The 23,237-nt window shown below is 46.9% G+C and overlaps 1 protein-coding gene across 12 annotated transcripts in view; it reads left to right on the top strand.

The window, feature by feature from the left end:
* Positions 1-23,237, top strand: part of PHACTR1 (phosphatase and actin regulator 1) — a 528,680-nt gene that overhangs the window by 478,101 nt on the left and 27,342 nt on the right. For all 12 annotated transcript variants that reach the window (XM_059880401.1, XM_024983670.2, XM_024983671.2 and 9 more), the window contains 2 exons: positions 10,511-10,761; positions 12,817-12,973. In XM_059880401.1, coding sequence (XP_059736384.1) covers positions 10,511-10,761; positions 12,817-12,973 — 408 coding nt within the window. The remainder of the gene's footprint in view (positions 1-10,510; positions 10,762-12,816; positions 12,974-23,237) is intronic.

Raw genomic sequence — 23,237 nt, 5'->3', positions numbered from 1 at the left:
TCAGTCTCCTGCTCTATATATAGAATGGCATCATTTCCTGCTGACTAAAGTCCCACAGAAACACAAGATCTCCAGTGGAGTTGCTTATCTTAGAAGGCTGTGATAAGCACCACAATGCCTGCTTGCTTTCCTCCGGAGAAGCTGATTAAACTGTTTTCTAGAAACGCTGGGCTGGAAGAAGCACAAGCTGGAATCAAGATTGCTGGGAGAAATATCAATCACCTCAGATATGCAGATGACACCACCCTTATGGCAGAAAGTGAAGAGGAACTAAAAAGCCTCTTGATGAAAGTAAAAGAGGAGAGTGAAAAAGTTGGCTTAAAGCTCAACATTCAGAAAACTAAGATCGTGGCATCCGGTCCCATCACTTCATGGGAAATAGATGGGGAAACAGTGTCAGACTTTATTTTTGGGGGCTCCAAAATCACTGCAGATGGTAACTGCAGCCATGAAATTAAAAGATGCTTACTCCTTGGAAGGAAAGTTATGACCAACCTAGATAGCACATTGAAAAGCAGAGACGTTACTTTGCCAACAAAGGTCCGTCTAGTCAAGGCTATGGTTTTTCCTGTGGTCATGTATGGATGTGAGAGTTGGACTGTGAAGAAAGCTGAGTGCCGAAGAATTGATGCTTTTGAACTGTGGTGTTGGAGAAGACTCTTGAGAGTCCCTTGGACTGCAAGGAGATCCAACCAGTCCATTCTGAAGGAGATCAGCCCTGGGATTTCTTTGGAAGGAATGATGCTAAAGCTGAAACTCCAGTACTTTGGGCACTTCAAGCCAAGAGTTGACTCAATGGAAAAGACCCTGATGCTGGGAGGGATTGGGGGCAGGAGGAGAAGGGGACGGCAGAGGATGAGATGGCTGGATGGCATCACTGACTCGATGGACGTGAGTCTGAGTGAACTCCGGGAGCTGGTGATGGACAGGGAGGCCTGGCGTGCTGCGATTCATGGGGTCGCAAAGAGCCGGACATGACTGAGCGACTGGACTGAAGTGAACTGAACTGAGGGTGTTAGTGGTTACTTCTGTCATCTTCCAGCCTCAGGCACTGCCATCTGTAGCATAATTTCTCACACATTTTTGGGCTCCAAGAAGAAATGTCCTACTGAAAACTCTCTCTGAAAACTCCCTTTATGAGTCTGTGCGGTCTGAATGACAAAAGCCATTCCTGTTGAAGTTTAATGTCATTTTCAGCATCCTATTGGAGGGGAATACATTTTCTCTGTCCTTTCAGAAGGTTAATGTCATCTTTTTTTTTTATTATTCTTTTGCATTTTAACAATGGTTGCATATGAAATCAGATGGCAGAAAGCAGTGTCCCTTTATGACACGTTTTTCTTTAAAAATAGTGGTGAAATGATTCCCAGATATTCTCAGGGAAGATAAAGGATTTAAAATAGTCAGTGATTTTTAATTTCAAAACCTGCCCCTGATTTCCTAGGAGAGTATCAAAGGTGCGTGATGGCGGGTAATCCCATGCCCAGGATTATTCACAGTGCTCTATATGCATCTCCCTATTATCATGTGATGGAGATACAGTGACGGTTATGAAGCTCCCTTGAAAGGGGGCTAACTGTGTAATGACCCTGGTTGTCACAGATGTCTTGGCATGCATTTCTTAATGAATTATTAAAAACAAGCTGCCTCTCCCTCACCCAGTCATGAACAGGAAAGGTGAAACAGTCTCAGTTTTCAAAGTCTGTGGATTTCTTGGAAACATGTGACTGTTTAAATGACAGGGAAAAGTGGTGAGGGGGGATGGGGGCCTGACGGGGGCCATTGTGTCCTTTGCCTTTTTTTAATTTGGCTGTAGCAGGTCTTGGCTGTGGCGCACGGGCTCTTCAGCCTTCCTTTCGCCATGTGAGATCTGTACTTGCATCACGAGAACTCTTGGTTGTGGCCTGCGGGATTTAGTTCCCTGACCGGGGATTGAACTCAGGCCCCCTGTATTGGGAGTGTGACGTTTTAGCCACTGGACCATCAGGGAAGCTCCCTGTGTTCTCAATTTACGTGTCTCCTATTTTGTTGTTGTTCAGTCACTAAATCATGTCTGACTCTTTGCGACCCCATGGACTGTAGCCCACCAGGCTCCTCTGTCTGTGGGGTTTCCCAGGCAAGAATACTTACTGGACTGGGTTGTTGTTTCCTTCTCCAGGGGATCTTCCCGACCCAGGGATGGAACCCGCATCTCCTGCATTTGCAGGCAGATGCTTTACCACTGAGCCACCAGGGAAGCCCCCTACTTCTTTTTTTTTTTTTTATGTTACTTTTAAACTTTACATAATTGTATTAGTTTTGCCAAATATCAAAATGAATCCGCCACAGGTATACATGTGTTCCCCATCCTGAACCCTCCTCCCTCCTCCCTCCCCATACCCTCCCTCTGGGTCGTCCTACTTCTTTTAGTAGAGCCCACACAGAGAGTTGGATTTTCCAAAAAGAAGACTGGCTAAGTGTTGTTTTGGATGGAGACAGCACCAAGGGGAGAAGAAACAGCTTTGGACTTCCTGACATGTCACGGGGACAGAGAGAAGGCGAAGAGAGTTTGCAATGCCTGCTTTTTACTGACTTAGGACTGCTGTTTTACTCTCAAGCTTCCTGAATCTTATTTTCATGTGTCTCTTGTGAATAGCAGGCCTCCTAATTTAGGTAAACTTCTGCTGTTCCTTCTGGCTTATTTAGTTGTTTCATGAAGGAAAGTACTCAGGCACTTCCATCGTCTGGGGAGAAAGTGAGGACAAAACAAAGTGGACATCCTCCCAGGCTTCCCTTTCTCTGGAGGAGGCAGGTGATACGCCAGTGAATGTGTTAGATGCTGTGTACTTACATCCATACAGTGGAGGAGGCGCGAAGCGGGGGAGTGAGCATCACCTATGATAGTGATGCCCTTCCGTCCTCCAGGAGCTACATCCTCACTGCGGCACCAAGAAACCCACTGCATCTCTTCTTACTCGTAACACATCTCAGGAAAGTTAGATCATTTGGAGCCTTCGAGATGAGGGAACGGAATCTCTTCCCCCCTCCTCCTGGAGAATAATGTAGGCCCTTAGGTGTTAATATAAATTTATTGTAGAATGTCACATGAGAAGAAATCTTCTAGCCCAACTAGCTCACCATACAACGCAGCCTGACTCTGGACAATCTTACTGAAGGGGCCTGAGAGCCTGTGAGCGTAGAGTTGGGAAAAATGCAGTGGCCATAAGCTCTCTGTGCTTCTATGCTCACATTGTCCTGGGTACCCTGGCCTTCTTCTTTGCACAGATCTCTCTGCCTTATCTCTTTGCGTTATCTTCTTAAGAACCCTAGTTCGCTATTTCCACATCTTTAATTCTCTGTTCACAGGACACTTTCTCTACACAGGAAGACTATCTAAGGGTCGAGGATGATTATTTTAGTGAATTAAATGATGGGAACTGTATTATGACTACTGTGACTCCTAGAGACTTCAAATATTTGATTGACTTTTCCATCAGTTCTTAAAATGTGGACAAAAACGAGGCTAGGATATGAAGAGAATGATAATCAGCCTCTGTCTTTGAAAGGCTTGTAGTCATTGGGGGCAGGGAGTAAATGCTTAGATATGTGATTATAATATAACCCGACAGGTGCTAGAAAAGAGGTGGGAACAGAGGCTGTGGATGCAGAAGGGGCTGGTTTCCACTGAAAAATCAGGAAAGGCTGCTCAAAAGAATGGCATCAAGGCTCTCCCTGAGGTTGGGTGGGCTGCTGCAACCAAACTCTGAGGGGCTTGTTCTGAGGTGGAGTGATGGCAGGAGAGCTCAAAGTGTGCTTCAGTTCAGTTCAGTCGCTCAATCTTATCTGACTCTTTGTGACCCCGTGGACTGCAGCTCACCAGGCCTCCCTGCCCTTCACCAGTTCGCAGATCTTGCTCAAACTCATGTCCATCAAGTTGGTGATGCCATCCAACCATCTCATCCTCTGTCGTCCCCTTCTCCTACCTTCAACCTTTCCCATTTTCTGGGTCTTTTCCAATGAGTCAGTTCTTCACATCAGGTGGCCAAAGTATTGGAGCTTCAACTACAGCATCAGTCCTTCCAATGAATATTCAGGACTGATTTCCTTTAGGATTGATTGGTTGGCTCTCCTTGCAGTCCAAGGGACTCTCAAGAGTCTTCTCCTACACCACAGTTCAAAAGCATCAATTCTTCAGCGCTCAGCCTTCTTCACAGTCCAGCTCTCACAGCCATACATGACCACAGGAAAAACCACAGCCTTGACTAGACGGGCCTTTGTTGGCAAAGTAATGTCTCTGCTTTTGAATATGCTGTCTAGGTTGGTCTAGCTTTTCTTCCAAGGAGCGTCTTTTAATTTCATGGCTGCAGTCACCATCTGCAGTGATTTTGGAGCCCAAGAAAATAAAGTCTGTCACTGTTTCCATTGTTTCTCCATCTATTTGCCATGAAATGATCAGATGACATGATCTTAGTTTTTTGAATGTTGAGCTTCAAGCCAACTTTTTCAGTCTCCTCTTTCACTTTCATCAAGAGGCTCTTCAGTTCCTCTTCCTTTCTGCCATTAGGGTAGTGTCATCTGCATATCTGAGGTTATTGGTATTTCTCCCAGCAATCTTGATTCCAGTTTGTGCTTCATCCAGCCCGGCATTTCACATGATGTACTCTACATGTAAGTTAAATAAGCAGGGTGACAATATTCAGCCTTGACATACTCCTTTCTCAATTTAGAACCAGTCCATTGTTCCATGTCCCGTTCTAACTGACAAAATAGAAAAAGCAAGAGAATTCCAGAAAAACAGCTATCTCTTCTTTATTGACTATGCCAATGCCTTTCACTGTGTGGATCACAATAAACTGTGGGAAATTCTTAAAGAGATGGGAATACCAGACCACCTGACCTGCCTCCTGAGAAATCTGTATACCGGTCAAGAAGCAACATTTAGAACCGGACAGTATGCTTCAGAAGCCAAAAGGCCTCTGTGGCTGGAACTCGGGGTGCATGGTAAATAACAGTAACAAATCAGATTGGAAGGAATGAGGGGTGCAGATGGCAAGGCACCTCCTCATCCATTCCAAAGAGGATGAGGTTTGTCCAGTTGACAATGAGACCCTTGAAAGGTCTTTTAATTGAGGGAATGTCATGTTCAGACCTGTCTGACAGCAGCAAGGAGTTGTGTGGGTGGTGGTGAGAAGGAGAGAAAGTTCTGGAAAAAGTAAATCTTGAAGCCACTGCAGGGCTCTGCTGCTGCCCAGGTGACATCACTACAAGACCAGGCTCTACAAGCCCTACTGCCCGAGTTCAGTAATGCCTGCACCCCTCTCGCTGTGACCGTGCCCGGCGGCCTCACGTTCCCTCTCTAAAATGGGAGTGTAACAGTAATTCTGATCTCACAGGGTGGCTGTGAGGCTTACATGGATTTATCCTGGTGCCGTGTGAGCACTGAAAGCATCAGCTCTCATCACCGTTACAGGCAGTGGTCCAGGAGGAGTTCGGGAGACTCCCGCTATGAGGTCAGGGTGAGGGCTCCATGGTCACCTCCAGGGTTAGGTCCTGATCGCCCGCCTGGAGGAGAAACAGTGAACACAACCCAGGGGTGATTTTTTTTCTTGTGTGTGTGTTCACCTACTTTAAGGACACTGTGTTCACCATGTTGACTTCCCTGGTGGCTCAGACGGTAAAGCGTCTGTCTACAATGCGGGAGACCCAGGTTCGATCCCTAGGTTGGGAAGATCCCCTGGAGAAGGAAATGGCAATCCACTCCAGTACTCTTGCCTGGAAAATCCCATGGACAGAGGAGCCTGGTAGGCTACAGTCCATGGGGTCGCAAAGAGTAGATACGACTGAGCGACTTCACTTTCACTTTACCATGTTATCACCATGGAATGTAAATTCAGGTTAAACGAGAGAATTTCACAAGTACAACAAAGCATTCTGTGTATTTCAAAGCTGCTACAAAGTGTTAGTCACCCTGCTGCTAAGTCGCTTCAGTCGTGTCCGACTCTGTGCGACCCCAGAGACGGCAGCCCACCAGGCTCTCCCGTCCCTGGGATTCTCCAGGCAAGAACACTGGAGTGGGTTGCCATTTCCTTCTCCAATGCGTGAAAGTGGAAAGTGAAAGTGAAGTCACTCAGTCGTGCCCGACTCTTAGTGACCCCATGGACTGTAGCCTACCAGGCTCCTCCGTCCATGGGATTTTCCAGACAAGAGTACTGGAGTGGGTTGCCATTGCCTTCTCCGTTAGTCACCCAGTTGTGTCCAATTCTGTGCGACTCCATGGACTGTAGCCTGCCAGGCTCCTCTGTCCGTGGAATTCTCCAGGCAAGAATACTGGAGTGGGTAACCAATCCCTTCTCTAGCAGATCTTCCCCACCCAGAGATCGAACCCGGGTCTCCCCCATTGCAGGCAGATTCTTTACCATCTGCGCCACTGGGGAAGCCCAAAATCTGTATAATGTCTGACCAAACCAGCTTGCTCATAAATCACTTCCATTATGATTCTTTTAGAGAAAATAAGTATACTGCACACATTTTAAAAGTGTTTTTCATTTACCTTTCATTAGCACTTAAAATGGAGAAGGCAATGGCACCCCACTACAGTACTTCTGCCTGGAAAATCCCATGGACGGAGGAGCCTGGTAGGCTGCAGTCCATGGGGTCGCTGAGGGTGGGACACGACAGAGTGACTTCACTTTCACTTTTCACTTTCATGCATTAGAGAAGGAAATGGCAACCCACTCCAGTGTTCTTGCTTGGAGAATCCCAGGGACGGCGGAGCCTGGTGGGTTGCCGTCTATGGGGTCGCACAGAGTCGGACACGACTAAAGCAAACTTAGCAGCAGCAGCAGCACTTAAAATACGCGTTTCTATTTCAAAATGAGATCTGTTTGACTTCTGAGCAAACTCAGTACTTAATCTCCAAAGAGTGTTGACCTGAGTGGTCTAGAATAGATCTGCTTACATGAGTCAGCTTTGCCTTGGGAACGTTGACAGGTACTCTGGGAGGTGTGGTGACTCTTTCAGGCTGCTGGAGTGTCATTTTGTAACTCACCCATCTGGGCCACATAACAAGCCAAGCTGCTTCCCTCAGATGGGTTCAGAGTGCCTGTGTTAACAGGGTAACTGCTTTGGGACCACAGTAGGAGCAGAGATAATGCACTCAGTGGAACTGTCACGATGTCAGATGGGCTGGTACCGCCCCCAGAGTGCCAGCCTGATACACAGCAGGTCAAGGGATCTGAGCAGTTCACCCTTCAGTGAATACTGCAGATTCCTGAGCACTAATACCCAGGCTGCATTAGAGGAGACTCAGGCGGTACAACTCTGAGGATGCAGCAGGTAGCAGAGCTGTCTGCATACTCTAGACCCAGGGGTCAAACCCAGCTGTCCTACATTGCAGGAGATTCTTTACCATCTGAGCCACCAGGGAAGTCCTATACTCTAGGTCAGTAGTTCCCAAATGGGCAGCTTTGCCCCCCAGAGGTCATTGGACAATATCTGATGATACTCGGGGTTGTCACCGCCAGAGGAGATGCCACTAGCATCTAGTGGGTAGAGACCAGGTTTGCTGCTAAACATCCTACAACACACAGGACAACCCCCTGCCACAAAGAAGGACCCAGTCCAAAAGGTCAGCCACGCCAAGGTTGAGAGACTCTGGTCGAGCCCAACACATTTAATCAAAATATGGTGTATTATATATATATGTGTGTATATATGTATATGTACACATCGTTGGTGGTACCTTAATGGAGTTTAAGACAAGCTTTTTAAAAGTTTTAATTGTTGTTATTGTTTTTGTTCAGTCACTATGCCGCATCTGACTCTCTGCGACCCCGTGGACTATAGCCCACCAGGCTCCTCTGTCCTCCACTATCTCCCAGAGTTTGCTCAAATTCACGTCGATTGAGTTGGCAGTGTTATCCAACCATCTTATCCTCTGCCGTCCCCTTCTCCTTTTGCCTTCAGTCTTTCCCAGCATCACTGTCTTTTCCAGTGAGTTGGCTCTTTGCATCAGGTGGCCAAAGTATTGAAGCTTCAGCATCAGTTCAGTTCAGTCGCTCAGTCTTATCCGACTCTTTGCGACCCCATGGACTGTAGCACGCCAGGCTTCCCTGTCCATCACCAACTCCCAGAGCTTGCTCAAACTCATGTCCATTGAGTCAGTGATGCCATCCAACCGTCTCATCCTTTGTCGTCCCCTTCTCCTCCTGTCTTCAATCTTTCCCAGCATCGGGGTCTGAGCCACGAGGGAAGTCAACATACAACTTGTGGACGTCAAATGTAGCTCACACAGAAAAGCTGAGGGGTGAGGGATGATCAGTTCAGTTCAGTCGCTCAGTCATGTCCGACTCTTTGCGACCCCACGGACTGCAGCACACCAGGCTTCCCTGTCTATCACCAACTCCCAGAGCTTGCTCAAACTCATGTACATCGAGTCAGTGCTGCCATCCAACCATCTCATCCTCTGTCGTCCCCTTATGATAGAGGTTAGAAATATTCATTTGGATCAGGGGTCAGGAAACTTTTTCTGTAAAGAACTGAACAGTTGGTACTTCCCTGGTGGTCCAGGGGTTGAGACTTCATGCTTCCAATGCAGGGGGCATGGGTTTGATTCCTGGTCAGGGAACTAAGATCTCACAGCCACGGTGGGTGGGGGGGCGGTGGGGAATGGATAGTGAAGATTTGAGGCTCTGTTACAGCTTCTCAACACTGCCATTCTGGTGCAAAGGTCATTGTGACAGTAGGTAAACATTTGAGTCCTTTCCCCATCCTGACCATTCTAAACCCAGCATCCAAGACGTATCCTTTAAACTCAGTGCCCTGTGACCTGACCGTGACAGGAGAGGGGACACTATTACTTACCCTGGTTAGTAACATCTAAAACATTTACAGAGTCACGATGCCTGCTTGGTACACGTGTTGTTGACAAAGCATGATGTTTCCTCCGCCTTGAATGCACATGTGTGCATGGTTAGTAGGGTTTGTGTTTAACCAAAATACACAATCTTACAAGTATCACAATTCAGTGTTTGGATACAGCATATTGAAACAGAGCAAGTTCAAATTCTAACTGGCTCCTTGACCACCTGTGCCATCGTGGGCTTATTAATTACCCTCTCAGAGCCTCCATTTCCTGCTTATTAAAATGAGGATAACTGACACCTCTCCTGCAGGGTTGTTATTAACAATGTGATGAGATACTGGATGTGGAAGTTTGCAGCACAGTGGGTGACACATTCAATAAATGTTCGCTTTTTGCTTCTCTGCCTCAGTTCTTGCACATATTTGACTCGGTCGTTAAGCCGTTACCAAAAGTGCCAGTCAGGTCAGGGGCGTGTATAGCTCTGCAGTACACTAAAAATAGTCCCTGAAAATTAAAGACTGATCTCTTCACTAATACTTTTGAGTATGATTCATCACCCATTTTAAATGCACCTATGTCAGGGATTCCAGCCCAGCAAAGACAATCAGCACGGACTGAGTGCCCATTTACTGTCAGCCACGGTGCCAGGCACCTGCTGCAGATGTGAAGAGGGCACAGTCCCTGCCCCTGGAGGTGTCTAGCACTTGGCTGGCGGGGGCAACTCCTCCCCAAATAACAAGCAAATGGGTGTTCCCAGTTTTCAAAATTGTGGAATCTCCCGAGAACGTGGGCAAAGTGTTGCCCAAGACGAGTATTGAAAGGTCGACAGAAATTAGCAAGGTGAAGGTAAGATGGGAGCACATCTCACCTTGTTTACCATGTGAACAACGTGACTTGTGTGGGGACAGGTAGGGGGATGAGGCTGGGGCAGACGATACGAGGTATTGCATGTCGGGCTGTGTTTAAACTGCTGCTTCCAGGCTAATGGTTTTCCCTCTCCTCTGGCAGTGAGACCTTTCATTTAGAGCAGGTCTTCTAAGTGACCACACCATTCCAGAAGGTTTTTCCCTTCCTGCCCTTGGCCATCAGAGGTGGAGGCCAGATGTAATAAGAAGCTATGTTTCAGTTAATTTAGTTCTTTGCTATGACTGGTGTAGCCTGCAGTGTGGATTTTTGACAACTTTTCTGTATCAGTCTTGGAGCGCTGGTTTTGTAGACTAGGAATACACTCAGGCTTCTAACAGATGAGATAGCCACATCTGAGTTTCCAAAAGCTGTCCTGGAGGACAGACGGATATGGACAATGTCTAGAAACCACTTGGAGGGCCCTTTCTAGAAATAACAAGTGTGGGGCTCCTTTGAGGCCCTGCCGGTGGGACACACAGGCCCCAGACCTGCTGAAAAGATAGGATTTACCCAGTTTCATCCAAGGAAACTGAGGCTCAGAAAAGTTAACAGTCTGCCCGCCATCAGAAGAGAGCAGATGCTGCCACCACCAGGTCGCTCTGCTGTCCCAGCACGTCGAGCTGTAGGTGAGAAATGGGACTTGAATTGTCCCGTAGACCTTTCGCTTCTGAGTGCAGGACGGCCAGGGTTTTAAAAGGTTCCCATGCATTTATACGACACCTTAGCCAGAATGAATGTCCTCTTTTCTTTCTTTTTAAACAGCTCTGAGCAGCGGGTCCCCTGTTCTACTTCTTACCACAGCTCTGGTTTGCACTCGGGTGACAGTGTCACAAAAGCAGGACCTCTGGGCCTTCCGGAAATCAGACAAGTGCCAACTGTTGTGATTGAATGTGATGACAATAAAGAAAACGTGCCTCATGAAGCAGACTACGAAGACTCTTCTTGCCTGTACACAAGAGAAGAGGAGGAGGAGGAGGACGAGGACGAGGATGACGACACTTCATTGTATACCAGTAGGTACTTCTAAACTCTTGGGGCGTGGCGGGCGCGGGGGAGGGGGTGGGCATGGCCAGGCGGGGGCATGGCCGGAACGAGGAGCTGCCCACCTCTGTGGATTCAAATCTGAGGTCCAGTGTTGTTATTTCTTCATTAGTAAAATGAAAGGGTAACGGTCTTCTGAACAACATCAGAACTCTAGAAACCACAGCATCATGCTAGATGTTCTTTCTTTCTCTGATGGCTTCCTGTGGGATGCCATGTGCAGTTCTGTGCTTAGTCTCTCAGTTGTGTCAGACTCTTTTCGACCCATGGACTGTAGCCCACCAGGCTCCTCTGTCCATGGGGATTCTCCAGGCAACAATACTGGAGTGGGTTGCCATGCCCTCCTCCAGGGGATCTTCCCAACCCAGAGATCAAACCCAGGCCTCCTTCATTGCAGGTGGATTCTTTGCCATCTGGGCCACCAGGGAAACCCCCATCCAAAGAAAAAAAAAGGGGGGTGAAGAGAAGGAAGCACTTTAAAATTCAATTCCAGTATACAGAATACACTAAAGTACTAACTGTTGCATATGGAACAAATTCATTTTTAAACATACCTCAACCACTTCAGAGACTGAATTTAAATTTCTTCTTTAAGGCCTTTCAGTGCCTAAGAAACAAGGCAAAAAATGAAGAAAGCAAAGTTCAAAATCTGTCATTCTGGTTACAAAAAATGAATGTTTCAATTGAATGAATATTGACTGATATTTTATCAACTTTTAATGCATGAACTTAAATAATAGCAAACTTTTACTGTGTGCCTGATAATAGGCTAAGATTTCATTCTTATCTACATCTCACAACCCCCAGGGGCATAAATTCCTGCCCTATTTTCCGGGGGGTGGGGGTAGTGCGGAAGGAAATGAAGCAGCCAGGATCTTGCCCAGAGCTTCTGTAAGAGGCAGCGCTGAGAGCTGAAGCTGCCTGGGCCTTACTCCAAAGCCCATGTTCTAAAACCAGCAGCAGAAGAAAGAACACAAGCACTTACTATGCAAAATCCAAAGGGATCCCCCAAACTTGGTGCTTCCCAGGCCTTTCCTCTTGCCTCACATACTGGGGTTCAGGTAGCGAACTAAACTTGAGCACTGGAAACAGTCCTGCTATTAAGGAGAGAACCACGGAGGGGCAGCCAAAGGCCCATGTTGTCCAGCCTCTGCCCATCACTTTCTGCCCAGATGATGGAGCATTTATACCAGGGTTTCACAACCTCAGCACTCATGACGTCTTGGGCCAGATGACTGATTGTCATGGCAGCTGCCCTGTGCGTCGCAGGATGTTGAATAGCCTCTACCCACTGGATGCCAGTAGCAGCCTCTCCACCAGACCCCAGTTTGACAACCAAAAATGTCTCTAGACTTCGCCAAATGTCCCCTGGGGGGCAAAAATCTCTCCTGGCTGAGAAGCATGGATTTATTCCTCATGGAAGGTGCTCAGAACCTCCTGTGTTGAAAAGCAGCGCCCGAATATTGCCTTTCCATGAATTTGTTCTCCCTCCCACCCCACGCTGACCCACGTTGCCCAGCCTTACTTTGCTCCGCACCCCCAGCCCCGCTGTAGCTGATCTCTCTTGTCTCCTGTGATTCCCTGGCTTATCACACATCACCTCTGAGCCTTCATAGAGGCAGGTGCACTCCAGCCGGCTGCCTGTCGGTCTCATTTATCCTGCACGTGCCAGCCCCTCGTCCTCCATCCTTCGCGGTCTGTTTTATGCTCCACAGTCTGTCTGCCCTCCTTTGCGGTGTTCCCACCAGGTGGGGAGTTCCTGGGGAAGCAGAGATCCCATCACAGGTCGCCCGTGTGCTCCTCACATGCCCGGCACACTGGGAGGTAGACAGGACGTGCTGATGGCAGAAACCATGAAAGTGACATACAGTCACTCTCCTCCTTTGGCTGAGGTCTTGACCACTCTCAGGAGTTGGGCTGTTATATCCGTCTCCCTGTCTTGTGCCCTGTGGGCCACAGCTGACTCTGGGGGAGCCCGGAGCCCAGGTTGGCGATGACTTCATTAACTCATCTCTGCCCTCCTGCAGGCTCCCTGGCCATGAAGGTGTGCAGGAAGGACTCCTTAGCCATCAAACTCAGCAATAGGCCCTCCAAGCGAGAGCTGGAAGAAAAGAACATCCTTCCCCGGCAGACGGACGAGGAGCGACTAGAGCTGCGGCAGCAGATTGGCACCAAGCTCACCAGGTAGGTCAGGGGCTCCCTTGGACTGTTTGAGGTGCACTCGAAATCTCACTCTCTTTGAAAAGCCTGTGGCCGTGTTTGCAGTCCTCATGGAGTGAGCACGATGTAAAACATAATTTTATCCTGATGGTTTTAATAGCATAAAAATATAAGGTGGCACTCTAAGAATAATCCCAAATTGGGAGAAGGGAGCAGAAACAAGTAAAATGACGTCCAGTGTTAACGCTGTTGTTGTGTACTCACTAAGTCACGTTTGACTCTTCGCAACTCCGTGGACTGCAGCCCGCCAGGCTGCCCAGTCCTTCACTGTCTCCCAGAGCTTGCTCGAATTCATGTCCATTGAGTCAGTGATGCCATCCAACCATCTCATCCTCTGTCGTCCCCTTCTCCTCCTGCCCTCAGTCTTTCCCAGCATCAGGGTCTTTTCCAGTGACGTGGCTCTTCACATCCGGTGACCACAGCACTGGAGCTTCAGCATCAGTCCTTCCAATGAATATTCAGGATTGATTTCCTTTGGATTGACTAGTTTGATATCCTTGCAGTTGAAGGGATTCTCTAGAGTCTTCTCCAGCACCACAATTCAAAAGCATCAATTCTTTGGCACTCAGCCTTCTTTATGGTCCAACTCTCACATCTGCACGTGAGTTTCTACCTAAAAATGCAAAAATAGTGTTCTTCTAAAAATGTTTTCTCATTGATGCTATTGGGCAGACTCTCCTAAACCTCAGTCATTTGAATGCTTTGATAATGAATAACTATTTCAACTTACCGTTATTTGAGAGGTGTGGGCTGCCCTTCAGACATGAACACAGTCAGCTGGGTATGTGTTGCTCTGCCTTATGTATACAGACTCGAGCCAGGTGCAGAGAACCAGGGGGCCAACATGGCCATCCACTGGGGTATGTGGTAGATGAAATAGAGCTGGAACTTAAATTTATTTTACATCATTCTTTTTTTGAGTCAATCATGTCTGTATTAATGTATAATATTAATATATCATATTAATAAATTATTAATATATATTATATATAATAATATAATAATATATATTATAATAATAATTAATATTAATATAATATATACCATGCTGCTGCTGCTGCTGCTAAGTCGCTTCAGTCATGGCCAACTCTTTGTGACCCCATGGACTGCAGCCTACCAGGCTCCTCTGTCCATGGGATTTTCCAGGCAAGAGTACTGGAGTGGGTTGCCATTGCCTTCTCCGTATATATCATGCAGTAGTACTTATACATAATTTATAGATAAAGAAATGGCATATGTAGAGGTATGTGCTTTAAAAATTAAATTGAGTTCTCTGAAAGGTTCAAATCCGCAGGTCTAAGGGTCCTGTCTCATAGCCACGTGAGCAGGTCTTTTTCTCTCCAGGAACCTCTAGTCCGTGGAAATGTAGAGACCTCAGGACACTCCCTCGCCCCTCCAGAGCCCCCTAGATGCAAGGTGCCACTGCTTTCTCTCTGGGTCTGGGCGCTTCAACATGAACCCTAGGAGGTGGTCAGCCTGCGTGATCTTGGCTATCCAATCCACTTTTAGTTCCCTTCATTTACCAACCTTTTTACTCCCCTAAGATTAGTAGTCAGCCCACATAGTTCCATTTTATTTATTTGAAATCCATCTTACCCCACTCCAGCCCCCCAAAAAATTGTAATTTAAAAAATCAGATATGGAGCCATGCTTCTCTGTGTTTATAGTGAGGGTGACCTCTTGATCAGCCAGAGGACAGCTGATCTGGCCCTGCTTCACTTGCCAGCTTGGAGTGTTGATTGAAGTAAACCTCCCCTCCTCCGCCACCTAGAAGGCGGTTCGCGGGCCCACTGGAACAGGATTTTGAGGGACCAAATAGAAGTCTGATGCCTGAAGGAGTCATTCTTTTGCTTCAGAAACATCCTTTAGAAAGTGAATCATTCCATAAGTCACCAAGACTACTTATTTAAAAAAAATTTTTTTTATTATGGTACAAGTCACTTAGTATATAACGTATTATTTTAACCATATTTAACTGGCACTAAGTACATTCACATTGTTGTATAACTCTCTCCATCATCCATCTCCTGACTTTTTCACCCTCCTAAACTGAAACTCTGACCCCCTTTAAAAACTAACTCCCCATTCTCCCCTACTCCCTTGCTCCTGGCGTCTACCAGTGTACTTTCTGACTCTGTGAATTTGACTGTTCTAGGTACCTCGTATAAGGACTACTGATTTTAAGAGAAAGGAGCTCAGACTCAAACAGGATCTGTTCATAGTTACTCAGGGCCTCCTCTGAGGAACAGCCAGCTTTTCAGACCCAGCTGCCCATTGCTGTCCAACTGAGATCACTTCCTCAGTCCCCTCCAGCACTTCTGCATGCTTTGTATCATATAGGGGAAGAAAAAGCCTGGGAAGGAGAATAAAATGGGAGATGCCTTGCAGTATACGTAGGCACGAAATTAACCTCAAGAATAAATGAAGATTTGAGCAATCTGCCTCCCTGACACTTGTTCCCCTAAAACATCTCTTCACCCTTAATATATCACCATTAGAAAATACCCATTTAGGGAAGCCTTGGAAACCTTGCTTGGGTTGGAAAGGATGTTTCTCCCTGTGATGTGCTTTTCCTAGACCAGAGTAGCTGGTGATTCAGGCCACTCACCTATGCTTCTTCCCAGTGATCAAAGGAGATACTGACTTTATTTCAGCCACTGAGAGTATTCACTTTCTAGGGCCGCCATAACAAAGTACCACTAGCTGAGTGGCTTACCCATCAGAACCGTATGGTCTCACCGTCTGGAGACTGCATGTCTGAAATCAGAGTGTCAGCAGGGTTGGTTCCTTCTGAGGGCTGTGGGGGAGAATGTTCCAGACCCCTCCCTGGTTCTGGTGGTTCACAGACAGTCTTTAGCCTTCCTTGGCTTGTAGATGTAGCATCCTGATCTCTGCCTTCATCTTCCATCAGCATTCTCCTTGCTGTGTGTGTCTCCCCACATTTCGCCTTTTTAGAAGGAAACCAGTCATCTTAGATTCAGACCCAACCCTTGTCAACTTGTGTTAACTTGATTACCTCTTAAAAGACCCTGTCTCCAAATAAGCTCACACTCTGAGGTATTGGAGATTGGACCTGGACCTCAATACTGTGTTTTCAGTGTGTTTATCTGGCCACGTTGGGTCTCGGCCGCAGCATGCAGGATCTTCATTGCCTCGTGCTGGATCTTCCCTTGCAGCACACAGACTCTCCAGTTGCAGCCTGCGGTCTCTGGTTGTGGTGTGTGGGCTCGGTACTTCAGCAGTTGCAGCACAGGGACTCTAGTTGTGGCACGTGGGCTCCAGAGTGCTTGGGCTCGGTAGTTGTAGCCTGTGGACTTAATTGCTACACAGTATGTGGGCTCTTAGTTCCCCGACTAGGGATTGAACCCGAGTCCCCTGCACTACAGGGTGGAATCTTAACCACTGGACTACTAGAGAAGTCCCAGGACCTCAGCATTTGTATTTTGGGGAAATGCAATTCAAACCATACCAGTTGGGGAAGCATAAAGTGTGTCTACCTAGAAAAGGAGCCAGAAACTCAAATGCATGCCCAGAGCCAGGTAGGTATTGAGCATAAGGAAAGCAGGCAGTTCTGATATTATCAAGGTGTGCTGGAAACTGGGGTGAGATGAAAAGTCCACCCTTTATCAAAAGGGGTCGCCACTCTTCAGCTTCAGCCCCTGGTTGTTGTGGAGAAATGAAGAACCATTTATCTGATATTATGAAAAAACATCTGAATTTTTTTTTAAATGAAAATTTCAAATTTTTTTAACATTGTACAGACCGAGCATGGATTAAATTTAGCCCCAGGATCATGTCTCAGCCTGTGCCCCTGGATTTAATTTCTGACCTGGAAATCATAGTTTTTGCTGTCTACAGGATAGTCCTAAATGCTATGGGCATGCGCTATACACTTTGATGACATGAGATTGAATTCTTCAGTGTGTGATAAATGTGGACATGTGTGTGTCTGTGTTGTTCAGTCACTCAGTCATGTCCAACTCTTGGCGACCCCATGACTGCAGCATGCCAGGCCTCCCTGTGCTTTGCTATGTCCTAGAGTTTGCACAGACTCATGTCCATTGAATCAGTGATGCCATCCAACCATCTCATCCTCTGTTGTTCCCTTCTCCTCCTGCCTTCAATCTTTCCCAGCATCAGAGTCTTTTCCAATGAGTTAGCTCTTCGAATCAGGTGGCCAATCTACTGGTGCTTCAGCTTCAGCATCAGTTCTTTCAATGAAGATTTAGGACTGATTTCTTTGAGGATGGGCTTACCTCATAGCTCAGTGGTAAAGAATCCGCCTGCAATGCAGGAGACCTGGATGTGATCCCTTGGTTGGGAAGATCCCCTGGAGAAGGGAAAGGCTATCTACTCCAGTATTCTGGCCTGGAGAATGTCATGGACTGTATAGTCCATGGGGTCACAAAGAGTTGGATGCAACTGAGTGACTTTCACTCACTTCTTTTAGGATTGACTGGTTTGGTCTTGCAGTACAAGGGACTCTCAAGAATCTTCTGCAGCACCACAGTTCAAAAGCATCAATTCTTTGGTGCTTAGCCTTCTTTATTATCCAAATCTGACATCCGTAGGTAACTACTGGAAAAAGCCATAGCTTTGACTAGACCGACCTTTGTCAGTAAAGTGATGTCTCTGCTTTTTAATGGGCTTCCCTGATAGCTCAGTTGGTAAAGAATCTGCCTGCAATGCAGGAGACCCCAATTCGTCGGAAGGATCTGCTGGAGAAGGGATAGACTACCCACTCCAGTATTCTTGGGCTTCCCTTGTGGCTCAGCTGGGTAAAGAATCTGCCTACAATGTGGGAGACCTGGGTTCAATCCCTAGGTTGGGAAGATCCCCTGGAGAAGGGAAAGGCTACCCACTCCAGTATTCCAGCCTGGAGAGTTCCATGGACTGTATAGACCATGGGGTTGCAAAGAGTCGGACGCGACTGAGTGACTTTCACTTTCACTTCTTTTTAATATGCTGTCTAGCTTTGTCATAGCTTTTCTTCCAAGGAGCAAGTGTCTTTTAATTTCATAGCTGCAGTCCACACTGTCCACAGTGATTTTTGAGCCCAGGAAAATAGTCTATTTCCATTTTTTACCCATCTGTTTGCCTTGAAGTGATAGGACTGGATGCCATGATCTTAGTTTTTTGAATGTTGAGTTTTAAACCAGACTTGTTCACTCTCCTCTTTCACCCTCATCAAGAGGCTCTTTAGCTCCTCTTCCTTTCTGCCATTGAGGTGGTGTCATCTGCATATCTGAGGTTATTGCTATTTCTCCCAGCAATCTTGATTCCAGCTTGTGCTTCATCCAGCCCGGCATTTCACATGATGCACTCTGCATATAAGTTAAATAAACAGGGTGACAATATACAGCCTTGACGTACTCCTTTCCCAGTTATGAACTAGTTCATTGTTCCAAATCTGTAGCAACTGGGAATTAGCATCTTCTAGGATCCCAATTAATTTGAATGGGGTTATGGGGATTAATCATTAAAGAAATACACTGTATCCCTAAAAAAAACTTTTGACTCAGCTCTCTGTCTTTCAGGACTTTGTAGTCAGTTGGTTTTCAGAATATTTGTCATTGACTGTGGAAGAATACATTAAGATGAATGAAGAAATTGGTTGAAATAGCTGTAGCTGCTTTTTTTCCTTAATGTGTATGAGTCTCAGAATCAGAAGGATTTAAGGGTAAAGCACGGTCATTGTTGACAGTTTGAATCTGTGCCTACGGCCTGAGATCCAGTACCATGCATCACGGGGCATCAGATGTAGGAGCCCCCTTTGAAAATTACCAGAATTCTCCCTCTTGCCTCCTGCTTGGTACTTACCGTTGTCATCTCTCTCTCTCTCTCTCTTTTTTTACTGTTTCCTTTTATTTATTTATTTGGCTGCCCCAGGTCTTGGTTGCAGCGTGCAGAATCTTTGATCTTCGTTGCAGAATCTTTAGTTGTGGCATGTGGGGTCTGGTTCCCAGAGCAGGGATTGAACCCAGGCCCGCTGCCCTGGGAGCACGGAGTCTTAGCCACTGGACCACCAGCGAAGTCCTTGCTCTCTTTTAAAAAGCTGTTGTCTTAACACTGACAGGGGCGTGGGGAATGAGACAGGGGAGGTGGAGAATGACGCCCTGATCATTCCCATGAAACCTAACGTGTTATTTTCTCTTATGTAGAATTTAATATGCTAGAAATAGAGAGTATTCTAAATCTGTATTTTATGCTCCTAAGTAGTTCACACTACAGGCAGAATATAAAATAATATATACAGAGGATTATGTGCGGCTTTAAATCGTCATATAATGTTCAAGGGAGAAACTTGAAATCCATTTTTCATGCTCGTAGCACAGGCAATAAAAGCAGTATTAAATCCTGCCTTCTGACTGGAGCTCGCATACTGTTTACAGTTTGGGAAAATCAGCGTTAGGAGTCTAGTTCTAAGGTGGCAAATGGCATCTCCCCCAGACCTAAGGGCTGATGCCGAGTGTAAGCTGGCACCTTCTCAGGCCAGGTAGTTTCTGCTGTTGCAAAAAAAACACTTTCTAAAATAGGAATAACAATCCAAGGCTCTAGGAATTCAGTTCAACTTTGGCTGACTTGAGGGTGCCCTAAACACACATCCCTGTGAATCACTTGATAGAAAGGGGAGGAAACTAGACTTGAGTGAAGTTTTGAAGGAGCTTCCTCATGCATCCGGCCTTGCAGCCTTGCAGCAGCAGTCGCATCCTCCTCTTCACCACTTGGGCTGTGATGAGGGATAGAGTGGAGAGGGGACCACAGGGGAGCGGGAAGAGGGCATGGATATCCGCTCGCCTTCACATCTGCAACGCCTGGGTGGGAATGGCTCAGGTTGGTGGGCTTTTTCTGTGGATTCTGAGCCCTCCTCTAAACAAAACTGAAATTAGATACCAGCCACCAAGCTGCAACTGAGTGATTGGAATAAGCTAAATCTGGGCAAAATATGATGGGAATGGAGTTATTGAATCCTGCAGCATTTGCATAACAAACTCGTGGAATCTTCGAGCAGCTCAGCTGCTTTCAGATCATTTGACACCTCCCATTAACTCACTGTGCAAAGTAGACAATCTTCTCTAAAAGCCCTTCAGAAAGGCTGACATCTTCTGAAAGGTGCTGAGTTGAGTCAAGGCTACAGCACAACCCGACGATGGAAAGTTAAGGGAAGCTACACATTGGTTTTATGTTAATTTCAATGAATGGTTCAGACATTGTCCTGAGAAAGATTTAAGTGAGGTGTGTTGGGAGGAAGTGGAATAAAACTTCAGGACCGTGTGAGTAGAGGTTGTGGCATTGAGGCGTGAGCCACACCCATCATGAAAAGTGAAAGTCACTCTGTCTTGTCTGACTCTTTGCAACCCCATAGACTGTACGGTCCATGGAATTCTCCAGGCCAGAATACTGGAGTGGGTAGCCATTCCCTTTGCCAGGGGATCTTCCCAACCCAGGGATCAAACCCAGGTCTCCCGCATTGCAGGCACATTCTTTATCAGTTGAGCCACCAGGGAAGCCACACCTGTCATAGATATCGCCAACTTGGGTCCTTGAATTCTGTAATCAATAGAAGCCGATTAAGAGGCCAGATGAGAGGTTCAGGCAAGGCTTTACTGGGACTCACGCTGCACCCATGGGAGCGAAAACAAGTAACAGGTGCCAAAGTGGGGGCCGAGCTGGTTCCTTAAATGGGATGAGGGTAGGTTGGACGAGAGGAGTGGTTTAGGTGGTTTACTTACCCTCTTGGTGGTGCTGTGTGCAGGGCTCATGCCCAGGACCCTGCTTGGGCTCCCAGCACCTCTGAGATGGAGGTTGATTTGTGGCCCTTTGTATCTTGTTCCCAGTTGCCCCAACTGAGCATGCGTGCAGTTACTTTCAGTCCCTGATAGTTTCTTTGTATGCTGTTGCTGGAGGAGATGTTTGTCCAGGTGTAGGTGTAAGCGCAAGCGCTCAGTTACAGGGTTGCAGGTCCCAGCCGGTCTCACAGGGACCCACAGCTGCTGAACGTGTCTCAGAGCCTTGCAGAGACATCTGCAGCCTTGCCCTCTTGTCTCAGCCTCCAGCTGTTAAGAAATGCAGTGAAGACTGAGTTCTTGCCATCCTGTTGCCAGAGATGAGCCCTGACAGTGTGCCTGTGTGTGCGTGTGTGTGTGCGTGTGTGTGTAGGGGAGGAGTCAGTTTGCAGGCTCCACACTGGATGTCAAGGAACAAAGCCACGTCTGTAGGGCCCTTCCAGGGCTCTGCACTTAGGACTCGCAGCTGCCCTGGTCACCTGTGCAGTTTCCAGCAATATAGCAAGTGTGTAGGACCAGGGAGCTGCTTTTTGTCCAGCAGAAATAGAATCCAAATTAGGGTTTAAAACTTGCAGAGGGTTTTTTTTTAAAAAGTGGCCATGATTGGAGGATGGGGAGTCTTGGGTTTTTCTGTTTGTTTTGTTGTTTTTTTTGTGCGGGGTGGCGGGAGGGGGTGGTGGGGGTGGTGGCCACACCATGCACCACGTGGGGTCTTAGTTCTCCGACCAGGGCTTGAACCTGCACATTGGAAGGTGTGAGTCATTGCATTGGAAGCTCAGAGTCTTAACCACTGCACCACCGGGGAAGTCCCTGGTGGTTGTTTTTTTTAATATGTTTTTTAAATGGCTGATTATTCTAGCGGCTTTTCAAATTCAGGGCATAGAGGGGCAGGAAGAGTACAGCTGTCTTCAGCTGCAGACCAAGCAGAGAAGGGGCGAGTCCTGAGTTGGCTGCTTTGTTGTTGTTCAGTCGCTCAGTCGTGTCCGACTCGGCGACCCCAGGAACTGCAGCACGCCAGGCTTCTCTGTCCTTCATTACTTCCCTGAGCTTGTTCAAACTCATGTCCATTGAGTCGGTGATGCCGTCTAACCATCCCATCTTCTGTCATCCCCTTCTCCTCTTGCCCTCAATTTTTCCCAGCATCAGGGTCTTTTCCATTGAGTCAGTTCTTTGCATCAGGTGGCCAAAGGATTGGATCTTCAGCTTCAGCATCAGTCCTTCCAATGATATTCAGGGTTGATTTCCTTTAGGATTGACTGGTTTGATCTCCTCTCAGTCCAAGGAACTCTCAAGAGTCTTCTCCAGCACCGCAGTTCAAAAGCATCAATTCTTTGACACTCAGCCGCCTGTATGGTCCAACTCTCACACCCATACATGACTACGGGAAAAACCATAGCTTTGTCTATAGTACGGACCTTTGTCAGCAAAGTGATGTCTCTGCTTTTTAATATACTGTCTAGGTTTGTCATAGCTATTCTTCCAAGGAGCAAGAGGCTTAATTTCATGGCTGCAGTCACCATCCACATTGATTTTGAAGCCCCAGAAAATGAAATCTGACACTGTTCCCACGTTTTCTCCATCTATTTGCCATGAAGTGATAAGACCAGGTGCCATGATCTTAGTTTTTTGAATGTTGAGTTTTAAACCAGCTTTTTTCACTATCCTCTTTCACCTTTATCAAGAAGCTCTTTCGTTCCTCTTCGCCTTCTGCCATTAGAGTGGTGTCATTTGCATTTTGTTGATATTTCAAATAGGCTGCTGACGGGCCGCATTCTAAGAGGTTTCTCTTCACCCGGAAGTTAGATAAAGGAAGGGCTTTTAGTTCTCCACGGGTTTTCCTCCTGCTCGTGACTAGGGTCATCTGCAATGATGATTCTTGTTTGTCGTTCATCTTAGCCAATGTCAGAAAGAAAGACCCTGTTTCTCAGAATATTTGGCTAAGAAAGAGAGATGTATGTTTAGAGACGGCCTCTCGGGGTGATGGTCCTGACATAACATTGTCTAAGACTTTGGAGCCTTTGCTGTTGAGAAAATGCTCTCCCAGCCGCACTTCATCTGACCGCCTTCTCCCCAACCCTGCCAAGGTGGCTGCAGTTGGGACTCTGTTCTTGTAGGTGAGGAAACTGAGCTGTGAACTTTAGAGACAGTGAGCAGCAAAGAGAAACACACCTTTCAAATCCAGAACCTTCTATTTTAAGCCAACATGCTGAGAACAACATTTAGTTTGGTTTCGTTTTTGTGTAGTGGTGGGTGCCTGTGGTTGGGGATTGTGTGGGAGGGTGGAGTCCTGAACCAGTGGCTCAGGCTCATGGGAGCAATCGTGCTCACGGGAGAGATAAGCCATGGAAAGAAGAAGGAATAGGAGATGTTCTTGCATCTTGGACTGAACTGGGCTGTATCTTGCATTTCAGTAGCTCTGTCCATAATAAGTGGGCTTCCTT

The sequence above is a fragment of the Bos taurus genome, chromosome 23, assembly GCF_002263795.3.
Source record: "Bos taurus isolate L1 Dominette 01449 registration number 42190680 breed Hereford chromosome 23, ARS-UCD2.0, whole genome shotgun sequence".
Lineage (NCBI taxonomy): Eukaryota > Metazoa > Chordata > Mammalia > Artiodactyla > Bovidae > Bos > Bos taurus.
Note: the sequence above shows the minus strand (reverse complement) of the source record. Positions and strands in the feature narration are given on the sequence as shown.